The sequence below is a fragment of the Microcaecilia unicolor genome, chromosome 3 (assembly GCF_901765095.1).
Source record: "Microcaecilia unicolor chromosome 3, aMicUni1.1, whole genome shotgun sequence".
NCBI lineage: Eukaryota > Metazoa > Chordata > Amphibia > Gymnophiona > Siphonopidae > Microcaecilia > Microcaecilia unicolor.
In genome coordinates this window covers 333,823,281-333,848,541 of record NC_044033.1, presented here as the reverse complement: position 1 = coordinate 333,848,541, position 25,261 = coordinate 333,823,281, and the positions used below count along the sequence as shown (strand labels likewise).

Genomic DNA, 25,261 nt, shown 5'->3' with positions numbered 1-25,261 from the left:
CTGGCTTAAGGAGTAAAAATTGTTTCCTCTGTCGACGTGTCTCCTTGGAGACATCAGGAAATAACAATATTTTGAGACCCAAAAAAGGGTTCTCTTTATTACGGAAAAAAAAGCGGAAGATCCAATTCTTATCAGGTAGTAGGGCAACATTCGCTACCAAAGTAGCGGCTGTCACCAGTTCGGAGTCAGAAGTCTCAAGCAAAAGAGAAACATCAATAGGTTTTTCAGTCTCTTGATTCAAGTTCCTTTCTGGGACATAATAAACTTGGGAAAAGGGTGGAAAATCCTTTTCCTGAACATTCAAATTTTCATGGAAGTAGCGTTTCAACATCTCAAGAGGAAGAACATTTGCCTGCTTATAATCGAACGAGAAAAACGCCCAAGTTCCGACCTAAATCGGGAGATGGACGTTTATCTCACAAAACCGAATAAAGCGGTATAATCGAAAGCCGATTTTTGGACGTTTTCAACTGCACTCCGTCGTGGATGCGGACAAAGTTGATGGGGGCGTGTCAGAGGTGTGGCGAAGGCAGAACTGGGGCGTGGTTATCTGCCGAACAAAGATGGGTGCATTTCACTGATAATGGGAAAAAAGTATACGTTTTTAGCTAGAATTTAGGACACTTTTCCTGGACCCTGTTTTTTCACGAATAAGGCCCCAAAAAGTGCCCTAAATGACCAGATGACCACTGGAGGGAATCGGGGATGACCTCCCCTGACTCCCCAGTGGTCACTAACCCCCTCCCACCACAAAAAAATGATGTTTCACAAATTTTTATTTTCACCCTCAAATGTCATACCCAGCTCCCTGGCAGCAGTATGCAGGTCACTGGAGGAGTTGTTAGGGGGTGCAGTGGACTTCAGGCAGGTGGACCCAGGCCCATCCCCCCTACCTGTTACAATTGTGCTGCTTAATGCTTATTAGTCGTCCAACCCCCCCAAACCCACTGTACCCACATGTAGGTGCCCCCCTTCACCCCTTAGGGCTATAGTAATGGTGTAGACTTGTGGGCAGTGGGTTTTGAGGGGGATTTGGGGGGCTCAACACACAAGGGAAGGGTGCTATGCACCTGGGAGCTCTTTTACCTTTTTTTTTGGTTTTGTAAAAGTGCCCCCTAGGGTGCCCGGTTGATGTCCTGGCATGTGAGGGGGACCAGTACACTACAAATCCTGGCCCCTCCCACGAATACATGTCTTGGATTTATTCATTTTTGAACTGGGCGCTTTCATTTTCCATTATCGCTGAAAAACAAAAACGCCCAGCTCACACATTGTTGAATAAAACATGGGCGTCTATTTTTTTCGAAAATATGGTTCGGTCCGCCCCTTCACGGACCCGTTCTCGGAGATAAACGCCCATGGAGATAGGCGTTTTCGTTCAATTATGCCCCTCTTGGTATCCTAGGAAAATTAACGAATCTCAGGTTGTGATTTTTAGTATAATTGTCAAAAACCTCTGTTTTCCGCCTGAGATTAGTTACATCTTTTACCATCGTAGTTTGTAACATTTCCATCATCATAACCCTTTGATCAATTTTTTCCATTTTTTCATTTAAAACTTTAAACTCTTCCTCCTTTTTTTTCAAGTCAGTTTCAATACTCTTTACTCTTGGTAAAAACTCTTCAGTTTGCTTAAGAAAACATTGTCCCAGATTAGACATTAAATCCCATAAAGTATCTAAAGTCACATTTTTTGGCTTGGCCACTAGCTCTTTAGGAAGTTCAAACCTTACTGAAGACTGTAAATCTGCTGCACTTCGACCCTCAGTTTCTCTCTCCTCAATAGATGGCGACGATATGGGCAAACTGCCCTCCATTCCTTCCCCTGATGGTAGAGACGCTTCTCCCCGAAGTTCTTCCGGGTCCCCTACTCCTTCCGAGGGAGACCCCGTCGGGTCAAAGATGAAGGAACTGGCTCCAAGCGGTTGAGGAGGAGGAGTGCGTGCAGCAGGGCTTAAAGTTGTTTCCAGTCCGGGGGAAGCCAATATCTCCCGTTCGCCGGCGTTCCCAATCGGAGGCATTCCGCCTTCTTGTATAAGTGCCCGTGGCCTCATGAATCGATCCAAAGGACCAGGTAACGGGGATGAATGCGGGGGAAGCTCTGCCCGCGATTTTCCCTCGACGTTTAGGCATCGTAAGGAGCGAGGTCTAAGGCGTCCTAGCAGGGTGCAGCCATCTTGGATCCTCTCCAGTATGAATTCTTTCATGAATTTTCAGCTGGCCTTTCCCATAGAACAATTTATCACATTCTGAACATTTAAATGGTTTCCTTCCTGTATGAAACTTTTCACGCCATATCAGACTACTCTTTCTTGTGAACCATTTATCACATTCTGAGCATTTAAATGATTTCTCTCCTGTATGAATATTTTCATGACATGTCAGCTGGGTTTTGTTTCTAAAATATTTATCACATTCTGAGCATTTAAATGGTTTCTCTCCCATATGAATACTTTCATGACTTTTCAGGTTACCTTTAGTATGGAAGCATTTATTACATTCTGAGCATTTAAATGGTTTCTCTCCTGTACAACTCCATTCATGACTTTTCAGTTCATGCTTTCTGAAACATTTCTCACATTCTGAACATTTAAATGATTTCATGTGAATTTTCAGCTGTGCTTTGTTTCTAAAATATTTATCACATTCTGAGCATTTAAATGGTTTCTCTGCTGTATGAATCTTTTCATGCTCTGTAAGATAATACTTCCTTGTGAAACATTTATCACATTCTGAACATTTAAATGGTTTCTCTCCCGTATGAATACTTTCATGATATTTCAGCTGGGCTTTCAATCTAAAATATTTATCACATTCTGAGCATTTAAAAGGCTTCTCTCCAGTATGAATTCTTTCATGAATTTTCAGGTTAGCCTTAGTAGAGAAATATTTATTACATTCTGAGCATTTCAATGGTTTCTCTCCCTTATGAAACTTTTCGTGCCGTGTCACACTATCCTTCCTTGTGAACAACTTATCATGAACGTCAGGCCTTTGCCTGCTTATGTGGTGATCAATAGAATTTGAGTCAGTGGTACAGCTCTCACAAATATCAGCACTTTTAAAATCTCTCTCACCTTTCAGTCTTCCACATTGTACAAGTTTTGGGCAACAGCTGCAGTTTCTCTTTGATCTGTTTAATCTTTCTCCTTTCTGGGCTACTGCATTCACATCATTTGATGTTATGCTACTGATACCTTCCTCACAGTCAGCTGAAGGATCTGTGCTGTCTCTGGCGCAGCCTTTCTATTTCCATTTTTCTTTCTGCCGCACATCGCACATTCCCACTCTTTCACTTTCATTCCTAAATCCATCATCTGTTGGATAAAAAAAAAAAAAAAAAGATCTTTAATTTTACAACTATGGAAAATGACACTCTTAAGACAGGAACCCGCAAGGAGGCTGTGCTCCTACCTCTGAAAACCCACTGGAGCATCTGGGATAGAGGTAGAACTGGTGGGGGGGGGGGGGGGAAGAAAGGAGGGAGCTTTGTCAGGAGGGAAGCAGGGGGCTCGGGGGGCAAATGAAAACACAAAAGTTATGCGGGTGCCGGTCCAGTATTCAGTAGTTCATGTCCTATGTGAGGAAGCTGGCAAACGCATAACCCTGGGCTCCTCTGACCTGCCCACTTTTTCTGTGAGCGGTCAGAGGCAATATTCAGTGGTACTGCTTGCTTTAGTATCAATGAATATTGGGAGTTAGGTGGCCCCAAGGGATTTAAGTGGGTAGAAGCCTCTCCTGCCCATTTAAACTGGTTTGAATATCAAACCTTAGGTGTTCACAGTTACAAACTCACACCCCACATAAATATTTTGAATGAGATATCCTGAAATATGTGTGTAAATACCAATATTCTGAAAATATCCTCTTAAAATACATAGGGAGAAATTTGGTCTTCCCTCATTATTAAAATTGCTATACATCCATCTATTTCAGTGTTATACTATACTGCTTCTTTGTGATCCTATATATTTGATGTTATCATAACTCTTGTAAGCCACATAGAGCTAGATTTGATATCTATCTGAATGCTTGTGAGAGATAAATCTAATAAAATGAAATGAAAGTTGAGTGGGTTCTGCACTCCTACCAGCAGCTAAAGACTGAGAAAACACTAGCTTCAAAATAATCCTATACATGCCCTCTGCAGATTCCCTTTAAGCCAGTATCTTAATAACAAAGTTAGACGAGTGACCTCTCAAGCCTTCCATCATATTCAAGTCACCAAGCATAAAAACAATTTGTGTGTCACTCTTTTTTCTTCCAAACTTGCCCACTTCATTTGTGGTTTCTACTGCCAATCTGCATGTGCCCAGTAGACCTTTTTTCTGTAATCAAATCATGTGTCTACAGAGCAAACAACCCTGGGTTGGTTCTGAACTGCTCTGGAGGAACTAAAAAAAGAAAAAAAACCTAGGATCACATGCCTCCTTCCTTAGCATTCAGTGGCAAGTACCATAGCAATGACCTTCATAAGGGTGGGACAGCCATACCCACGATCCACACTCTATCCAAAGACTGCATCCTATCTTGCCTGCAAATACAAACTATAATGCCTCAAAAAAAACATATAACAAAGCCCAGACAAAAATGCCTTACAAAAATCTAGAGATTGCACTAGACCACTTTCTGACAAGGCAGCCTCTAAGGCACCAGTTCCCAAACTGTGAGTCGTGACCCCAATTGCATCGCAAAATCTTCGTTTGGTTTACAAACAGTTGGCACAGCATCAGAATTCTCTTTCCTGTGAACACCACTGTCGGAAAGCTGCCCCACTGAGATGGCGGCAGCAATGGTAAAAGTAACAGCAAGTCATGGGGGTCTCTCTCTCTCTCTAGCTGATAGTTTCTTTCTCTCTCTCTCTCATACGAGTCCATCGGTGAAGATTTAGGTGGGCCTTGCTTCTGAAACAATTATCACATTCTGAACATTTAAATGGTTTCTCTCCCATAGGAGTCATTTGGTGAAGATTTAGGTGGGCCTTCCTTACTTGCTCCAGACTCAAACCATCCCAGGTCTCATTCAGGACATCTGTGAGAATTTAGTATAAGAATTTCATTTAGCTCTGTTCTCCCAATGATGCTTTGGAATATGAAAAATGGTTGCATGTCGGGAACGGTATAGGAATTCAGAAGAATTGTTTGCTCTCACGTTGTCAAGCATTTAACACTGGATTGCAGATTGGACTATTTTTGAGTGATTACCCAGAACTGTTGGAGGAGGCGGAAGGCCTCCAATTATTTAATATACAGAATTAATTCCTCATATTTTTGGACAGAAAGAAATGGAGGTTTCTCTCTTTCTAATCATGGGAAAAGCTTGCTGGAATAGCAATTTACACTCTACCCCTCCTCTTGCCAAGTCAGGTAATTGAACTTGATTGCCCACGATCTCTCCCATTGAATATGGTCAGGCCTAAGGGAATCCAGCAGACAGAAGTCTTTCCCATGTCTTTTGTATAAGGCCACTTCAAAGCAAATGAGATTGACTTTATCTTGTAACACTGAGGGGAAATAACACTTGCAGAAGACATCTTTCTGTCTAAAACAAAAGATCAATACTGTATCTCACAAAGGAGAGGCAATTGAACTTCTCTGAGAAGCAGACTACTGGGGCCAGGCAACTGGAGCCTTTTGTAGCTTTCTTTATTATGCATTTCCTTGAAAAACAAGAGAAACTATGTTCTGACATGTTTTCCAAAACACAGAGGCTGGGCTATCAGGTGAGAAATATATCACATCTAAAAGGAAACAGTTTAACTCTTGTCTCCATTTTTAGAATAAGGATATAGGAGAAATACTAAGATAAAAGATCAAAGGTTCTGAGAAATATATTCTTGTGTGAGAAAAGCTGTAAAGATGAATAGAAGAGATATAATGATCCAAAACATTTGGACAACAGACCAACTGCATCTTCAAAGGAAATGTAAACAGATGCTATGTATTTCTTTATTGACAGGAGATCCTGACTGACTGTAAGATGCTAATTAAGGGGGTGAGAGAAACCCTCCTCCTTCTTGTGCTCCTTTTGTATTGAAAGGGAAAAGAAACCCTATATAATATTTCTCTGCCAGATAGGAGGTTGGTCAGTGTGCAGTGCTCTTGGCCTCATGCCAGAGAACTGAGAGACTGCCCTGACCAATTTTCCATTGTAATTTCATTTCTGTATATGTTCTCTTTTCTGTCCTATTCTAGACTATATCTATGACTATTTCTTATTATTTATCCTAAATCTCTGGATAAAGAAATAAACCAGTGTTACCCCGAGAAGTGCTTCTCTTGGTTTTTTTCCTTTTTGTTTTTACTTGTTGTAGTGTAAATAGTCCTTAACCAGCTGTCCGGTTTCTAAGATAACAGTTGAGAGGATTTGTCTGCGCAGTACTGCTGGCCGGATTGGACTCCGTGGCGCAGCAAGAACAGTAAGACATTTGATTACTGGAGGAGAATTTAAAAGTGCAGGTCATTTGTAAGAATAACAGGAGAGTCACAGCAGATAAATTCATGTCTTTGATATCTTTGGATGAGTGACCCAGATTGGACATTTGTATACACATGTGAAAAACAACCAGTAAAACAATAGTGGATAGTGCAAATAATGCTTTAAAAGGATTAAGAACTATTAAGAAACTGTTGGAATAGGTAACGTGATTTTTTTAAGCCACTGAGCAACTAGTGAACTAGTAAGGAAATATTTGTCATTTTGAACTTAATAGTAGTATTTTGGGGAGATATATTTAATGAAAATACAAGAAGAAATAAAGTTGATTTTTTTAAATTAAGTTTCCTAGTAATTTTAAAAACTGGGTTTTTTTTTTTGGAAACTGGCCTTAATAGGTACCTCAGTGTGTATTAGATTGATAAAATTTTAACTGCCAGACCTTTTGACCATTCTTCTCATTTTTGGAGATCTCTTCTCATGGTTTCTACTCCCTCAGGGTTATCCACACTATTGGCTATCTTTGTGTCATCCACAAAAAGGCAAACTTTTTCTTCTAACCCTTCAGCAATGACTCCCACAAATATGTTAAACAGAATCGGTCCCAGTACTGATTTATTAGCACTCCGCTACTCACCTTCCTTTCCTCCAATTAGATTCCCTTTACCACCACCCTCTGCTGCCTGTCGGCCAACCAGCTTCCAATCCAGTTCACCATTTTGGATCCTAAATTCAGCCCTCTCAGCTTATTCAAAAGTTTTCTGTGAGAAACCGTGTCAAAGGCTTTGCTAAAATCCCAAATAGATTACATCTACTGCATGTCCTTCATCCAGTTCTTTGGACACCTAGTAAAAGAAATCAATCAGATTGGTTTGGCAAGATATTCCTTTGGTAAAGCCACGTTGTCTCCAATCCTGCAATCTGCTGGATTCTAGAAAGTTAACTATATCTTCTTTCAGCAGCAACTCCATTATTTTTCCTACCACTAACGTGAGGTTTACTGACCTGTAGTTGCCCACTTCTTCCCTGTCCTTGCTTTTGTGAAGAGTGTCAGGATGAACCTCTTCTCAGTGCTGCGCTTACGGAAATACCATCTGCCAAGTAAGCCTCACTTCTTTTCCTGGACCGAGAATAAGGTCCCCACTCCCCATCACCTTAAGAGAAGTAAGTTCTCAGAAAAAAAAACGAAGTTCAATCCAACTCTTTATGTCCTCTTAATCAACTTAATTAATCAACTTCGTTCCCCGTTCACTTTAGCCAAACTTTAAACCCAGTTCCCTTTATTCAGGCTTCAAAACACAGTTCACTTTAGCCAGGCTCCAAAACACAGTTCACTTTAGCCAGGCTTCAGAGATCCACCACCCTCATTCGTCAGCATTTACCTCCTGACATCCACCCACCGATCTCTGTTGGCCACAGATGATTCCTCTTCTGTCCTCCCAGTAGTCACTTTCCTTCTCCAGTTCTCCCTGCTGAAACCTCCATCTCCTCCTCTACTCTCTCCTCCCTCCCTCCCTTGTTCTGATACATCCCACTCCATACCCTCCTCCTCCATGCCCTCCCTCAGGTGTTCCACCCTCTCCTCATCTGATTCCATTTCCCAATCAAGCTCTTCCCTTCCCTCCTCTTGAACCTGATGAGTTTTTTTGTCCTGATTCCTCCTGTCTTGCAATGCCCTCTGGGACCTGTAGTTTCCCCTTTCTGGATTCCTCCAATCTTGCAATGCCCTCTGGGACCTGTCGTTTCCCCTTTCTGGATTCCTTCTGTCTTTCAATGCCCTCTGGGACCTGTAGCTTCTCTTTCTGGATTCCTTCTGTCTTTCAATGCCTTCTGGGACCTGTAGTTTCCCTGTTCCTCACAAGAGGGACCACATCCACTCCTGGCCAATCCTGTGGAACCTCTCCCATCTACTACTACTACTACTATTACTACTACTACTACTATTTAGCATTTCTATAGCGCTACAAGGCATACGCAGCGCTGCACAAACATAAAAGAAAGACAGTCCCTGCTCAAAGAGCTTACAATCTAATAGACAAAAAATAAAGTAAGCAAATCAAATCAATTAATGTGTACAGGAAGGAGGAGAGGAGGGTAGGTGGAGGCGAGTGGTTACAAGTAGTTACGAGTCAAAAGCAATGTTAAAGAGGTGGGCTTTCAGTCTAGATTTAAAGGTGGCCAAGGATGGGGCAAGATGTAGGGGCTAAGGAAGTTTATTCCAGGTGTAGGGTGCAGCGAGACAGAAGGCGCGAAGTCTGGAGTTGGCAGTAGTAGAGAAGGGAACAGATAAGAAGGATTTATCCATGGAGTGGAGTGCACGGGAAGGGTTTAAGGAAGGACAAGTGTGGATAGATACTTAATAGATCTCTAAAGATCTATTAAATAAATCCTTAAAAGGTCCCACCAGGATTTCTCTGAGCTCCCTCAGTATCCTGGGATGTATCTCATCCGGCCCACTAGCTTTGTCTACTTTCAGATTTTCAAGCTGCTTATGAACACTTTCTTCTGTGAACGGCACAATATCCACTCCATTCCCAGATATATCCTCGGCAGGCAACCGCAGTCCTTCTCCAGGATTTTCTTCCGTGCAAACCAAAGAGAAGTATTTGTTTAGCACGCTCGCTTTATCCTCATCTCTTTCCAAAAAGGAAGAGGCTGCATGGCAAGGGGCAAAGAGATAGCAAGGGATGAAGAGGCCACACGGCAGGGAGAACAGAGAGAGAGAGAGAGAGTGAAGAGACTGCAACACAGCTTTTTCAATCACCTTAGCTATAAAAGGAAATGATAAGATAGGTCTAAAGTTCTCAACATTGATATTATCTAGTTTAACATTTTTTATTAATGGCATTACTGATGCATTTTTTAAGGAATTGGGTAAAGAACCTTCCTCCAAAGACTTATTGACTAAGTGAGTCATGAAATCAATGGTCAGGGTACCTAATGCTTTAGCAACCAAACCATGACACAGAGAGATGAAGAAGAGGATGCATGGCAAGGGACACAAAGAAAAGTAAAGAGGCTATACAGCAGAAGCCAGAGAGAGAGAGAGAGAGAGAAGAGCAGCAAGGCAGAAGGCACAGAGGGTGAGTGAGTGAAGAAGCTGCATGCCAGGGGGCAGAGAGAGAGTGAGTGGAAGAGGCTGAATGGCAGAGTTAGAGAGAGAGAGAGAGAGAGAGAGAGAAGAAGCTTAATGGCAGGAGCAAGAGAAAGAGAGAGAGTGTGTGTGAGTGAAGAGACTACAGAGAGATTATGTGATTCAGTTTTGTATAGTGTAGAATCGTGGAATGAATTTTCTAGTGTGAATAGTAAAAATTATAGTGTAGAAGTAATACCAAGCTCTGCTTTTGATCTTTGTCATGGTTTGGTTGCTATAGCATTAGGCATTCATGACTCACGTAGTCAATAAGTTTTTGGAGGAAGGTTCTTTTCCTGATTTCCTAAAAAATGAATCAGTAATAACCACTGATAAAAAATGTTAAACTAGATAACACCAACGTTGAGAATTTTAGACCTATCTTATCACTTCCTTTTATAGCTAAGGAGATTGAAAAAGCTGTGTTGCTTCAACTGGTGGGTTTTTTAAATATCAATTTGTCTTCAGATGTGAGCATGACACAGAAACTTTACTGCTTTCGATGACGAGTTTTCCTCTTTTTTGAGTGAACAGTTTTTGTGTTGTTAAAGGATCGTATAGATCTGAGAGAGTAAAGTTAATGACTAGAATGCCCCAAGGGTCTGCCCTTTCAGCAATTTTGTTCAACATCTTTCTTCTTCCTTTATGCATTTTGCTGAAGGGACTGGGTCTGTTCTATAGAATTTACAGTGATGATATACAATTCTTCTTTAAAATTGAGACTTCTGTGGTAGATTCAATTTTTAGGTCTCTATTTAAAAACCGTTAAGCAGACATTATACCGGATCTTACCAAATTTCTTAACCAACTAATAGAGAATAAGGTGCTGCCGCCTGATTTAAATAGAGCGCAAATTGTTCTGCTACTTAAACCTGGGAAAGATCCCTTAGAACCGACATCGTATCGTCCTATTTCCATGTTGAATTATGATGCGAAATTGCTGGCAAAAATACTGGCTAATAGGTTGGCATGACTGCTGCCGCGCTTGATACATGAATGTCAGGTGGGTTTTGTAGGAGGTAGGTCAGTGGGTAAAAACCTTAGGACGATTCTGGCTATGTTGGAAAGCAGCGCTCAGGAGGATTTACATTCGATGCTAGTCAGTTTCGACGTGGAAAAAGCCTTCGATAAGGTACATTGGGATTTTCTCTTTGCCACATTGGAGAGTTATGGGTTCTCTGGGCGATTTGTTGCAGCAGTTCAACCCTAGTGCGATGGTCTGGGTTAATGGCCTGGAATCAACGGGTTTCCCTATTAAGAAGTGCACGAGGCAGGGATGCCCCCTATCACCACTTTTATTTGTTTTGGTTTTAGATCCTCTTATCAGGGATATTATGGGAACCCGATGATTAAAGGAGTTCAAATAGGACCCCATGTATTTAAAGTCGCAGCATTTGCGGATGATCTGCTGGTACACCTCACGAATCCGAGAGAATCCCTAGAGACGCTCTTAGAGACTTAAGATACCTGTCAGTACCATCGACTATGCTGAACTCCTTCACTGTCTAGACCCAGATCCTGGCATCTACCCAGCAGACAGACCCTGGACCAAATTCGAGACACTATCAGAGGATATCATCTCCCAAACGCTCAAAAGATTTGCCAAATCTCATTGCAAACTAGATATATGTCCAAACAATCTTATGACATCTGCTCCTCAACAATTTATAACAGACATAACGAAACACTTGAACTATATGTTACAAAATGGACTCTTCCCGAAGGAGAAAGGAAACATTCTACAAACCCCCATACCCAAAGACGCAAAGAAAAGTGCCAGTGAAATAACCAACTACAGACCAGTAGCATCCATTCCCTTAATAACAAAACTAATGGAAGAGTTAGTGACCAAACAACTCACAAACTATCTAAATAAATTCTCAATACTCCACGACTCCCAGTCAGGATATCGGTCTAACCACAGTACCGAAACTGTATTAGTCACTCTCATGACAAAATTCAAACGATTGCAACTGGAAAGAACATACTACTCCTACAATTTGACATGTCAAACGCTTTCGACATGGTTGATCATGGAATACTACTACATATCCTCGAATACTTCGGAATTGGAGGCAACGTTCTCAACTGGTTCAAAGGATTCCTAACCACACGATCATATCAAGTGACATCTAACTTGACTACTTCAGCCGCATGGACACCTGAATGTGGAGTCCCACAGGGACCATGTGCCCCAATTAATGGAGAGTTTTTTATTCCATCTTTATAACACCAGGCTTCCCAAGGCAGATTACAACAACAGTTAAGACCATGAACCAATCAGGAAAAAGGATCACAATGACATTTTACCATCTGTATCCAACTGGATTAGGTTTACACTATACAGATGGACCACGCATAATCAATCCGTTATTTCTAATAATCTTTTGCTAGTGTTGTCAATTGACATTGTTGTGGTGAACTAAAACGGCAGCATGCTCAGTCTATTGCAAGCAAGCTCCGCCTATTGGCTTTAGTGGTCTACGAAGAACCCGTGTCCTGTTTTAACCTCCGAAAAAAAGTCCTGTTTTAACCTCCTATTTTATCCTTTCTATTGATAACCTCCTAGAAAAAAGACCCTGCTAAGTCACGCCCACTGGCCACGCACGCCCCCTGTGATGTGACGTTTGGGGGCTGGCCCCTTTTACCACGCCCCCCATGACGTGCATTACCGTCCTCTGGCGAGGAACCACCTGTGATATGACGTATGGGGGCTTGCCCCTTTTACCACGCCCCCTAATGTCAAGTTACCGTCCTCTGGCGAGGAACCAGTCACATTTACGGTACGTCCTCTGGTGAGGAACCAATCACATTTACGGTAGTACGGGGCTCGGCCCTTTTAAGGTGGACGAGATTGTGCGGAAATGGGAGGGTGAGGGAGAATAATGTCCAGCGTTAAATGCCATCAACAGAGAAAAGAAAAAAAAATATTAGGAGGATAGATGTTAAATGTTCATATGTAAAGGACTACCAAAAGAAAAATGAAGTTTTAAAATGTTTCCGATCGAATCCGGGAAGATCCCGAGGATCCCGCTGGATCTGTCTTTTATATCGTGCCCAAATGAGAGAGAAAAGAAAGCTGGAAAAGCTGTGCACAGAAATGTTTTCCTTTTAGTGCTGGAACCCTGTGTACAAGAGGAGAGAGAATAATTTCTTACCTGCTCAGAAACCAGGCTAGACATTTCTCTGCTGTTTTCCTTCTGAATTCTGTTGTTGCTGCTGGGATGGATTCGGACTGGAGATTTCCCTTTTCCTGGAGCAAGAGGAGGTTGAACTGATTCCATGTCTTAGATAAATTCCTCTCCCCCTCTGCAGATCTGAGACTGGGTCTTGCGGGGCGGGGATTTCCAGACCCCAGAAACAGAAAGTTTCTGCTTTCGTTCTGAGGCATTTTCTGTTTTGCAACTACTAGACAAAGAAAGCAAAAAGCATGTTCAGACCTTAATAGACAGGAGTGGAAGTCAACTTATCTAGTCCATTGTAAGCAACGAAGTCAATTTTGTTGATCTCTGTTTCCACTCCCTCCGCGCAGCCGTCATTGCCATACACTCAAAGGGTCCCACAGTGCAAAAAATACAAATCTATAGGAACGAGAGGACTAAACAGTTCCCAGATCTGTTCTCCTTGCAGTGGAACGTGCTACAGTGTCTCTAGAAAACCACCTTAAAGAGGTGGGATGTTCTTGGATGACCTCACAGGAAGGGGAGGGTCAAGAAGAGCCCATGCTCCTTGCAGTTGCTCCCCCGGCCTTTTCTGTTCTTCTGTTTGCAGGACAGGTTGCAAATTTGCAAGTAAAGATTCCGAATAAAAAGTAGAAACATTTGAGTCCTGCAACTGGAAATCCCTGCCAGACCCAGTCCCTTTTCTGCAGAGGAGGAACTTTGTCTGGGACTCTCAGGAAACAGCCCATCCTCGTTCTCTTTTCCTCATTTTTTCAGGAACAGGGAAATGTGCAGCCCAAATCCATCCCAGCAACTGCAGAATTGAGAGGGAAACCAGGAGGGAAATGTCTGATCAGGCAAGAAATTATTTCCTCTTCTATCCAGGGGGTTTCCCTGTACACTGTTTTGGATGGAGCATTAACTAGTCCGACTCCTTGTTGGTAGAAGAATTGAACATGTTGGAGATAAATTGCATTACTTTGTCCTTGGGAAGTCCAGCCCCAGGGATTTATGAGAAGGAGGAAACGAGAGCTGCCTCTGTTATTTTACCACTGCCTGGTCTCATTAATAGATGGAAGGTTCAGGATCAGGGTCTGCCAATGGTGCATTTATGCAGCCAGGAATGTGTGATGTTCCCAGCTTCATTAGTGCATGTAGAAGTACTATGGGATTTCCTAACCTGCGGACAGGATATTGCAACCCACTTCTGGCTGGTTAAAGTCCCCCAACAGTGATCCCCACTTTCATTTCCACCTTTTGTGTGTTTTTAGCCAGATCTCTGTCCAGTGCCTCCATCTGACTCAGAGATGTGCAAGTTGGCCCACAGCATCTCCTCTTTTCCTCATGTCTCCTGTATTTTAGTCACTTTGATATTATTTTTCACATACAGAAATACTTGTCCCTTCTTCTCTGTCATCGCTGTACTTTCTAAAAACATTACAGCATTATCCACGTTTCTGCCTTCCGACACTAAGCCACTTGCATCTCTCCCTCCCACGTCTTCAGCTGCTGCTGCTGCCTCTTTTTCCTTTCCAACTGCTAAATTCCCAGTGTTTCTCTAAGAAAATCTGTCCAAAATGCTGGAGTTTTAAGGAACCAGAGTTCTCTTTATATTATAATGTACTAGAGATCTGATCTCACAGAGCTTCTATAATAAGGTCTGTTAAACACAATGAACCTGTGGCTGAGAGTGTCCAGTTTTTGTTCCAGACATTGGTCACATTCAAGGATGTTGCTGGTTATTTCTTGGAAGTAGAGTGGAACATTCTGGGAGAATGGCAGAAGGAGCTTTGCAAGAAGGTCATCAAGGAGATTCATGGTATTCTCGTGTCACAAGGTAAATATGTCTTCTCTAACTACCATACAGGCACATTAGAAATCAGTGGTTGAAAAATCTCAGGTTCCAGGTATCATGGGCCTCTGAAATTTAGAGCCTGGCTTCTGATGCCATCCCATATCCAACAGGAGCCAGTGAAAGACCTTAAGATAGAGGCTTCATACAGGACCTGCTGGAGGCTGTCTTCCTTTTTTATACAACAAAAATGTGGTACAGAAACCAGGGGAATGATTTACTTCTCAGATTTCTTGCTGAGAACTAAAAAATCTATATAAGAGCATGAAATGTCAACTGCACACTAGTCAATTATACTGTACAATGTGTAACCCCCTTTGGATAGCACCGAAAGTCTGACATCTGCAAATCCTCCATCTAGGAGGGCCATGAAAAGAAATGTCTGTCCCAGCAATTCTCCAAGGTTCAATCTTACTCAAGTGGCAGGCTGTAGCCCATATTTAGACACACACACATTCCTCCATCAGAAGAGAAAACAAGTGGAACCTCTACAGGGATTTTGCAAATATAATTTAAATACCATTTTTCTATTTCCTATTGACAGGTTATTCAATTGTTAATCCTGATGTTATACTCAAGATTAAAAAAGAAGATGAGAAATATTTTGCACAACACTGTGAATTGGAGGGAAAAGAAAACCTGATTGACTCCACCAAGAGTAAGCAGCTGCTTTAGATTTAAAGGGCTTTGCATTTGCATTTTCAGATCACAGTAGATGAATCACTGACATGAAACATTTAGGAGTCCTTTTACTAAGGTACTGTAATGAATTTAATGCACGCTAATGATTAGTGTTTGCTAAATGCTGAGAAGTCCATAGATATAAAATTGATATGCGAAATTGGTTAATGCACCTTATTAAAAGGACCCTTAAAATCTATTTCCTAATATAATATTATCAGATTCTTGCCGAATCCTTCTAGATGTGTTTTGTCATAACAGGCCTTCCGATTGTGACATCTGTTTTCTCAGTGAGTGTTAAACAAGAGGAAGATCTCCCCTCAGTGGATCATCCTGAATCAGAAATATCTGAACAGACTCTCCCTTCAATGAGTAAGTTTAAAATTCCTCCTGCTCATCTTTATTGTGATCAGTCGGGACCATTTAGGAATTCATTGCTAGTGAGATAAAAGGCATTATCTTTTCTCTTTCTCTCACTGTTTGTTCCCCTACTTTGATGAAATAGGCTTCTCCCAGAGACACAGGAGGCACCTGATAGAGGTGGGTGTCCTAAATGTAATGGTGTTGAGAAATCTGTATTGTTGAAAGGGTTGATAGTGGTGAAGAGGCTTCTCCGTTGTTGAGGGAGGAACAATTTAACGAACATGGTTTACTTTGACTTAGCAGTGGATTTTTTGTATTGCTCCTGAGGAAGGTCAAATTACAGTAGATAACACAATGAAGGTACAAAGTAGTAAATTTAAAATGAATTGAAGAAAATATTTCTTCACTCAATGTGTAATTAAACTTTGGAATTCTTTGCCAGAGAATGTAGTAAAAGCATTTAGTTTATTTCTTGGATAAGCAGCATAAAATGTATTGTACTGTTTTGGAGTCTTGCCAGGTACTTGTAACCTGGATTGGCTACTGTTGGAAACAGGATGCTGGGCTTGATGGTCCTTTGGTCTGTTCTTAGATAATAGAGGCAGGTACTCAATTTACATATAGGGAAATTCAGGAAATGTAAATTACATTCTCCATTTTCTCCACATTGTTATCCAATACCAGATTCTCTCTTTTTTTTTTTTTTTTTTTTTTTGAATCGTTCCATTTTTATTGAGGACTCACTTAGAACATCAAAAACAGTGAAATGTACAAACATTCTGGTTCATATCTGAATTCTACTTCCCGTACAAGTTCTGATGTTATATAAGCCCACCCCCTGCCTCTCACCCCCATCCATAAACAGCAACTAAAATCCCCAAGCCACCCAACTCTATATTCCTTGAAAGACCTAAAGGAACCCAGTATCCATACCCAGGGTACCTTCCATCTTTAAATTGAAAATAAGATAAGCAGCCCTTTCCCCGTTGCTGTTCTTCTACCCTGGGAGGGAAGCTGGTTAAGGTTGATAAAGCTTTACAAGATGTATCAACCTTACCCTGCTTCCAGGTTGATTACCTTGGTCTTACACATAGCTAATTCACCTTCCAAAAATGAATTTTAAAAGATATCTCTCCTGTAAACTGGCATAACTGAGTTAAGGAACTAGAGACAGTAGACTCCATTCTAGCCAAAAGTCTTATATTTCTAAATTTCTCTCTTCCTTAGATGATTTAAGTGATACAGCACTCACCCCAAGAACACCAGAACAGGAAACTAGTTTAATAGGAACACTGTGATTTTTAATCTCTCTCCGGCACCCCCCCCCCCCCCCCCCCACACACACACACTTAATGAGACCCAAGGTAGATGTCTCAGGCAAGACAATATTAGCACCTGCATCCATAGAGACCATGACAGCCTAGAAGTTAGTTATTTTATCGTCTGAAACTTGTAAGAGGCCAGAAAACTTCCCTTTGGACTGTTGCTCTTCAATAGCTTCTCCACATCGACCACCTTCCCTAGATGGATCTGTAAGTGACTCCAGTGGAGTTCCAGGAGGGAGGGGGTGATGAGTGAGGAATCAGACAGAGAAGCATCCAAAGGAGACTTCAGCAATATTAATAGCCCCACCCTTTCCAGTCACCTTCTGAGGGTCAGAAGTGATGATACAGCTATCCATAGGTCCAATTAAAGGAATACCAGTAGCTTTCTTTGAGTATTTAACCTTCCCTTTTCTTAGTGGCTTACAATTTACATTCTGATGAAATTACAGTGATTGTTTACAGTTTATCTTCTGGTGGAAATTGCAATAATGATTTACATTCAGGAAGCGACTAACTGTGATGGTACGACAACAAGGAGTACAACCAAAGGTATTCTCCAATACAGAGGAACCCTTCACAGGGCCGCAAGGTTCCTTGCTGGCTTTGAGTCTCCTGAGGTGCTTCCTCTGTGGTACATAAGTGTATAAGTAATGCCACACTGGGAAAAGACCAAGGGTCCATTGAGCCCAGCATCCTGTCCATGACAGCGGCCAATCCAGGCCAAGGGCACCTGGCAAGCTTCCCAAACGTACAAACATTCTATACATGTTATTCCTGGAATTGTGGATTTTTCCCAAGTCCATTTAGTAGCAGTTTACGGACTTGTCCTTTAGGAAACAGTATAACTCCTTTTTAAACTCTGCCAAGCTAACCGCCTTCACCATGTTCTCCGGCAACGAATTCCAGAGTTTAATTACGCATTGGGTGAAGAAAAATTTTCTCCGATTTGTTTTAAATTTACCACACTGTAGTTTCATCGCATGCCCCCTAGTCCTAGTATTTTTGGAAAGCGTGAACAGACGCTTCAACATCCACCTGTTCCACTCCACCCCTTATTTTATATGCCTCTATCATGTCTCCCCTCAGCCGTCTGTTCTCCAAGCTGAAAAGCCCTAGCCTCCTTAGTCTTTCTGCATAGGGAAGTCGTCCTATCCCCGCTATCATTTTAATCGCCCTTCGCTGCACCTTTTCCAATTCTACTATATCTTTCTTGAGATGCGGCGACCAGAATTGAATACAATACTCAAGGTGCGGTCGCACCATGGAGCGATACAATGGCATTATAACATCCTCAAACCTGTTTTCCATACCTTTCCTAATAATACCCAACATTCTATTCGCTTTCTTAGCCGCAGCAGCACACTAAGCAGAAGGTTTCAGTGTATTATCGACGACGACACCCAGATCCCTTTCTTGGTCCGTAACTCCTAACGTGGAGCCTTGCATGACATAGCTATAATTTGGGTTCTTTTTTCCCACATGCATCACCTTGCACTTGCTCACATTAAACGTCATCTGCCATTTAGCCGCCCAGTCTCCCAGTCTCGTAAGGTCCTTCTGTAATTTTTCACAATCTTGTCGCGAGTTAACGACTTTGAATAACTTTGTGTCATCAGCAAATTTAATTACCTCGCTAGTTACTCCCATCTCTAAATCATTTATAAATATATTAAAAAGCAGTGGTCCTAGCACAGACCCCTGAGGAACCCCTCTAGCTACCCTTCTCCATTGTGAATACTGCCCATTTAATCCCGCTCTCTGTTTCCTATCCTTCAGCTAGTTTTTAATCCACAATAGGACATTTCCTCCTATCCCATGACCCTCCAATTTCCTCTGTAGCTTTTCATGAGGTACCTTGTCAAACGCCTTTTGAAAATCCAGATACACAATATCAACCGGTTCTCCTTTGTACACATGTTTGTTTACTCCTTCAAAGAACTGAAGTAAATTGGTCAGGCAAGATTTCCCCACACTAAAGCCGTGCTGACTTGGTCTCAGTAATCCATGTCCTTGGATGTGCTCTGTAATTTTGTTTTTAATAATAGCCTCTACCATTTTCCCCGGCACCGACGTCAGACACACCGGTCTATAATTTCCCGAATCTCCCCTGGAACCTTTTTAAAAAATCAGCGTTACATTGGCCACCTTCTAATCTTCCGGTACCACACCCGATTTTAAGGATAAATTGAATATCACTAACAGTAGCTCCGCAAGCTCATTTTTCAGTTCTATCAGTACTCTAGGATGAATACCATCCGGTCCAGGAGATTTGCTACTCTTCAGTTTGCTGAACTGCCCCATTACGTCCTCCAGGTTTACCGTGAAGTCAGTAAGTTTCTTCGACTCGTCCGCTTGAAATACGATTTCCGACACCGGTATCCCACCCCTTTGAAAACATGCTCTTGGCCTTCATCTGTGGCCCATTACCAAGGGAGGGATCTGTTTTTATAGCATGAACACTGATGCCCAACAATGATGTCGGCTTATGTAGGGCTCCATCGGATATTTCATGCCAGACTAGGGCATGGTGAAAAGGGTCCCCAACATAATTTTCCAGGATGGTTTCACTTCCTTTCTGTACCATTGTAACACATTTTAATGTTTTTGTTATTTTTGTGTTATTTTATTTTATACCATGCTTTGAGTAACTTTAGATTAAGGTATGTAATAAAGTGGAATAAGGAAAATGAAATGTATGCTTCTCTACTCCCAGGCCTGTCTTCTCCTCTCCTGACTTCCATGTTCCTGATAATAGCACCAGTATTGGGCCTTGAATAGACTGCAGATACCAAAGAGGTGTGATTAATAGGAGACTGCAGGAGCGTGCTTGTCCCATTATCTGGCCTGAAGCTAGTAGGTGGAGGTTGTCACCCTATCAGTTATGCTGAGTGTACCAAATGGCGGCAGCTGCATTGGGGAGAATTAAAACCTCCTTAAGTGGACAGGCTTCAGACTTGTGACGTCACGCTGTCTCCAGTCCATCAAACCTCCTTGTCAGACACCTAGGGCTGTTTCTGCAGGCTTCATACCTCATCAGCCAATCCAGGAGACAAACTCCCAGCATTTATAGCCTGAATAGTAGGATTCTTCTCTCAGTCCTGGGGTGGGGGAGAGTGCATTTTGTAACTTTGATGATGTTTCTGCCCCTCCCTTCACGTTAAGTATTCTTTGGGAGCCAATATTTAAAAACCATTTAACTGGGTAGGAAAGGCTCCTACCTAATTAAATAAAACAGAAAACAGAGGATAGGGTTAAATGGCTATTTCTCATAATGAAGGAAGGTGAATAGTGGAGTGCCACAGGGATCTGTACTGGGACTGGTGCTATTTAACATATTCAGGATATTGGAATGACAAGTGAGGTGATTAAGTTGTGAAAACATATGTGAACTGTGAAGTATTGCAGGAAGACCTTAGGAAACTGGAAGACTAGGCATTCACATGGTAGATGAAATTTAATGTGTACAAATGTAAAGTGATGCACATTGGGAAGAATAATCTGAATCATAGTTACCTGATGCTAAGGTCCATCTTGGGAGTCAGCACCCAAGAAAAAGCTCTTAGGTGTCATTGTAGACAATATGCTGAAATCTTCTGCCCAGTGTGCAGCAAACAGCCAAAAAGAAAATGAGACAGTATACTAGGAATTGTTAGGAATGGTATGAAAAATAAGACCAGAACATTATAATGCCTCTATATTGCTCCATGGTGTGACCTCACCCTGTGTATTGTGTTCAATTCTGGTTGTCATATCTCAAAAAAGATATAAATATAGCGGAATTAGAAAAGGTTCAAAGAAGAGCAACCAAAACGATAAATGGGATGGAACTCCTCTCGTACGAGGAAAGGCTAAAGAAGTTAGGGCTCTTCAGCTTGGAAAAGAGATGGCTGAGGGGGGTATGATTGACATCTACAAAATCCTGAGTGGTGTGGAAAAGGTAAAAGTAAATCGATTTTTCACTCTTTCAAAAAGTATAAAGACCATGGGACATTCAATTCCGTGCCCCCCACCCCCGACTACTATGAGAGGTGTCTAATAATAATACTTTTAAAACAAATCAGAGGGAATTTGTTTTCACTCAAAGAATAGTTAAGCTTTGGAAGCCATTGCCAGAGGATGTGGTAACAGTGGTTAGCGTTTCTGGGTTTAAAAAAAGGTTTGGACATGTTCCTGGAGGAAATGTCCACAGTCTGATATTGAGATAGAGAAGTGGAAACCCCTGCTTACCCTGGGACTGGTAGTAGAGAATTACACAGGGATGAAGTTTGTTCCTGCCCTGTCCCCATGAGCTCTGTCTGATCCTAGCCCACACAAGCCTGGAACAGTTATGATTTTACATGGACATTTTTTTATTAAAGTATAAAAAGAAACAGTATTCTGTACATCTGTCATTTTATGTTTATGTCATGTTTATTGAACGTTGTGATAAAAATACAGCATCGGAGACACAATAGGATACAAAAGCCAACCAATAGAGAAGTAAGCACTTTGTTTCATCCCATCCCCAATTCCCTGCTGCACTTATATTAAATTGTGAATTCTACTATTAGCCAACTTAGTTACATCAGATAACAAATGAGGGCCTAAGGAAATGCGATGACCCCATTGAGATGATGTGGCCTGCAGCACCTGCTCCAAAAAAAGCTTGAACATCTGGAGAAGACCAAAATATGTGCCAGGAGTTGCAGGTGTAAGATGACACTTAGGACAGGTGCCTGTGTCACTGATCGTCGCCCAGAGAGCCCAAGCTGGAGACAGATGTAAGCGAAGGGCAAATTGATAGTCTAACTCCCATAGGACTGCATTACACACATTCTTCTGCACACCCAGGAGCAGTCGTTAAGGTTTTCTCCCAAAATCTCCACTGAGAGCAGTGTTGAGCCATTCGAATAGAGTCCAGCTCTTCTGTAGAATACTGCAGATACTTATGATGATACACCAAAGGAACTCGATTCTGAGACCTGATGGTCAATGCCTCGTTAAGAGTCACTTGCACATCTTTGCATAAATGTTCCCACAGCAAACTGCGAATATAGTGACTGAGCCGGAGATATGCAAAGTAATCAGTGGGTGGCAGGGAAAAAGCTGTCCTCAAATCGGCATTGTTCGTTAAGACTTGAAAAATATAGTTAGCTCCAATGGCTTCCATAGAATCATAATGATTTAGCTGATTTCCAGTTGGTGGTGACTGGGGTATTGCAACCAGGTGAAGAACAGTCTGTGTTGAACAAATTTTGAGGACACAACTTTCTATTATGTTTACACAGTAGCAGTATCCACTAGCTCTTGAGGAAAGGAGTTGCCCACCACAGTATTGAAATGATCACAGCCTGGAGTAACTTTTTAAATATCTTTGTCCTATAATAGGCTTCCACAATGTCAAGCCTGACATTTTAATCCGATTTGAGCAAGAGGGATTCAGGACTGAGCCTCCAGAATGTGAGGAAAGAGGAAATCTGATCACCACAGGCACATGTGAGGAACTGCAGGAAGCATGTGATGAAGCTTCGATTAAAGCTAGTGATGAGGTAATACCAGGGGTTTTTTTTGTACCGGTACGCACCGTTATGGCATACCGGCACGTTTATTCCCCCGGCGAGTCCTACACCCTTCCTCTCACTCCCCTACTTACTACTATGTCGGACTCGGCAACGCGAACGGTGCAGGCAGCGATTGAGAGAGGCTGGCAGCGTCGGAGCTTCCCTCTGCGAATCCTGCCTACTTTGTTTCAACTTCCTGTTTCCACATAGGCGGGACTCGCATAGGGAAGCTCCGACGCTGCCAGCCTCTCTCAATCGCTGCCTGCACCGTTCGCACTGCAGAGTCCGACACTGGCAGGCAGTGGAGAAGGAGGACAGGCTGGGAGAAGGAGGATGGGCTGGGTGAAGAAGAATTGCGGGACATGGGAGAGGGGAGGGCAGGGGAGAGAGGAGAATCGCTGGACATGGATGGGAGGGGAGGGCAGGGGAGAGAGGAGAATCACTGGACATCAATGGGAGGGGAGGGCAGGAAAGAGAGAATTGCTGGACATCTATGGGAGGGGAGGGCAGGGAAGAGAGAATAGCTGGACATCGATGGGAGGGGAAGGCAGGGATGGGAGAATTGCTGGACATGGAGGGGAGAGAGGAGAATCGCTGGACATGGATAGGAGGGGAGGGCAGGGAAGAGAGAATTGCTGGACATCAATGGGAGGGGAGGACAGGGAAGAGAGAATTGCTGGACATCGATGGGAGGGGAGGGCAGGGATGAGAGAATTGCTGGACATGGAGGGGAGAGAGGGGAGTCACTGGACATGGAGGCAGGGGAGAGAGGAGAATCACTGGACATCAATGGGAGGGGAGGGCAGGAAAGAGAGAATTGCTGGACATCAATGGGAGGGGAGGGCAGGGAAGAGAGAATAGCTAGACATCGATGGGAGGGGAAGGCAGGGATGGGAGAATTGCTGGACATGGAGGGGAGAGAGGAGAATCGCTGGACATGGATGGGAGGGGAGGGCAGGGAAGAGAGAATTGCTGGACATCAATGGGAGGGGAGGACAGGGAAGAGAGAATTGCTGAACATCGATGGGAGGGGAGGGCAGGGATGAGAGAATTGCTGGACATGGAGGGGAGAGAGGGGAGTCACTGGACATGGATGGGAGGGGAGGGCAGGGAAGAGAGAATTGCTGGACATGTATGGGAGGGGAGGGCAGGGACGAGGGAATTGCTGGACATGGAGGGGAGAGAAGAGAAATACTGGACATGGATGGAGGGGAGGAGAGATGAGAAGTGCTGGACATGGATGGAGGGGAGGAAAGAAAAAAGAAGATGCACATGTTTGCACATGGAGATGAGGGAAAGGGAAGAGAGGAGAAAAACTGCACATGGATTGAGAAAATAGGCAAAAGCTGGATCCACCTTATACCTCCAGTCAATTCCACTGAGGAGGACCCAGCTTTTACTTATGGATGTATGGCAAGAAATGAAGAAGAAAGGAGGAAAGTAAAGAAATAAATGGAAAGGAAGCCATGGAAACGGAGTTAAGGGAACAGATAGAGAGCAGCAGAATCAGAGACTGGGACCAATATGGATAGTACTACTACTACTATTTAACATTTCTATAGCGCTACAAAGTGTACGCAGCGCTGCACAAACATAGAAGAAAGACAGTCCCTGCTCAAAGAGCTTACAATCTAGTAGACAAAAAAAAAATAAAGCAAACAAATCAATTAATGTGTAGAGGAAAGAGGAGAGGAGAGTAGGTGGAGGCGAGTGGATACAAGTGGTTACGAGTCAAACGCAATGTTAAAGAGGTGGGCTTTCAATCTAGATTTAAAGATATGGTCAAGGATGAGGCAAGATGTAGGGGCTCAGGAAGTCTATTCCAGGCATAGGGCGCAGCAAGACAGAAGGAGCGAAGTCTGGAGTTGGTAGTAGCGGAGAAGGGAACAGATAAGAAGGATTTATCCAGGGAACGGAGTGCACGGGAAGGGGTGTAGCGCAGGACGAGTGTGGAGAGATACTGGGGAGCAGCAAAGTGAGTACATTTATAGGTTAGTAGAAGAAGTTTGAACAGGATGCGAAAACGGATAGGGAGCCAGTGAAGCGACTTGAGGAGAGGGGTAGTATGAGTAAAGCAACCCTGGCGGAAGACGAGACGGGCAGCAGGGTTTTGAACCGACTGGAGAGGGGAGAGGTGACTAAGTGGGAGGCCAGCAAGAAGCAGATTGCAGTAGTCCAAGCGAGAGGTGACAAGGGTGTGGATGAGGGTTTTGGTAGAGTGCTCAGAAAGGGGTGGATTTTACGGATGTTGTAAAGAAAGAAAAGACAGGTCTTGGCGATCTGCTGGACATGAGAAGAGAAGGAGAGAGAAGAGTCAAAGATGATCCCAAGGAGACAGGGAGAATGAGAGAGCCATCAACAGAAATAGAAAACGGGGGGAGTGGGGAGGTGGGTTTGGGGGGAAAATGAGAAGCTCGGTTTTGGTCATATTTAATTTCAGGTGGCGTTGAGACATCCAGACAGCAATAGAGAAGAACGCTGAAACTTTGGTTTGGATGCAAGGTGAGATATCAGGGGTTGAAAGGTAGATTTGGGAATCATCAGTATAGAGATGGTAGGAAAAGCCATGGGATGAAATTAATGAACCAAAGGAAGAAGTGTAGGTAGAAAAGAGGAGGGGACCAAGAACAGAACCCTGAGGTACGCTGACAGGCAGAGGGATAGAAGTAGAAGAGGATCCACCAGAGTGAACACTAAAGGTGCGGAGGGAGAGGTAGGAAGCGAACCAGGAAAGGACAGAGCCCTGGAATCCAAGTGAGGACAGCGTATCG

At 42.9% G+C, this 25,261-nt stretch overlaps 2 protein-coding genes across 2 annotated transcripts in view; one reads left to right on the top strand and one right to left on the bottom strand.

Moving 5' to 3' along the window:
• Window positions 1-2,148: 2,148 nt before the first annotated feature.
• LOC115464703 (gastrula zinc finger protein XlCGF71.1-like) lies at window positions 2,149-3,094 on the bottom strand. The gene is made up of 2 exons (XM_030195065.1): window positions 3,078-3,094; window positions 2,149-2,710 (listed from the first exon to the last, which is right to left on the bottom strand). Exons 1-2 carry the CDS (start codon window positions 3,092-3,094, stop codon window positions 2,149-2,151), a joined length of 579 nt encoding a protein of 192 aa, XP_030050925.1.
• A 10,707-nt stretch (window positions 3,095-13,801) lies between these two features.
• Window positions 13,802-25,261, top strand: part of LOC115464702 (oocyte zinc finger protein XlCOF6-like) — a 35,914-nt gene continuing 24,454 nt past the window's right edge. Inside the window, exons 1-4 of the mRNA XM_030195064.1 lie at window positions 13,802-13,883; window positions 15,126-15,239; window positions 15,524-15,634; window positions 22,318-22,478. Coding sequence (XP_030050924.1) covers window positions 13,802-13,883; window positions 15,126-15,239; window positions 15,524-15,634; window positions 22,318-22,478 — 468 coding nt within the window. The remainder of the gene's footprint in view (window positions 13,884-15,125; window positions 15,240-15,523; window positions 15,635-22,317; window positions 22,479-25,261) is intronic.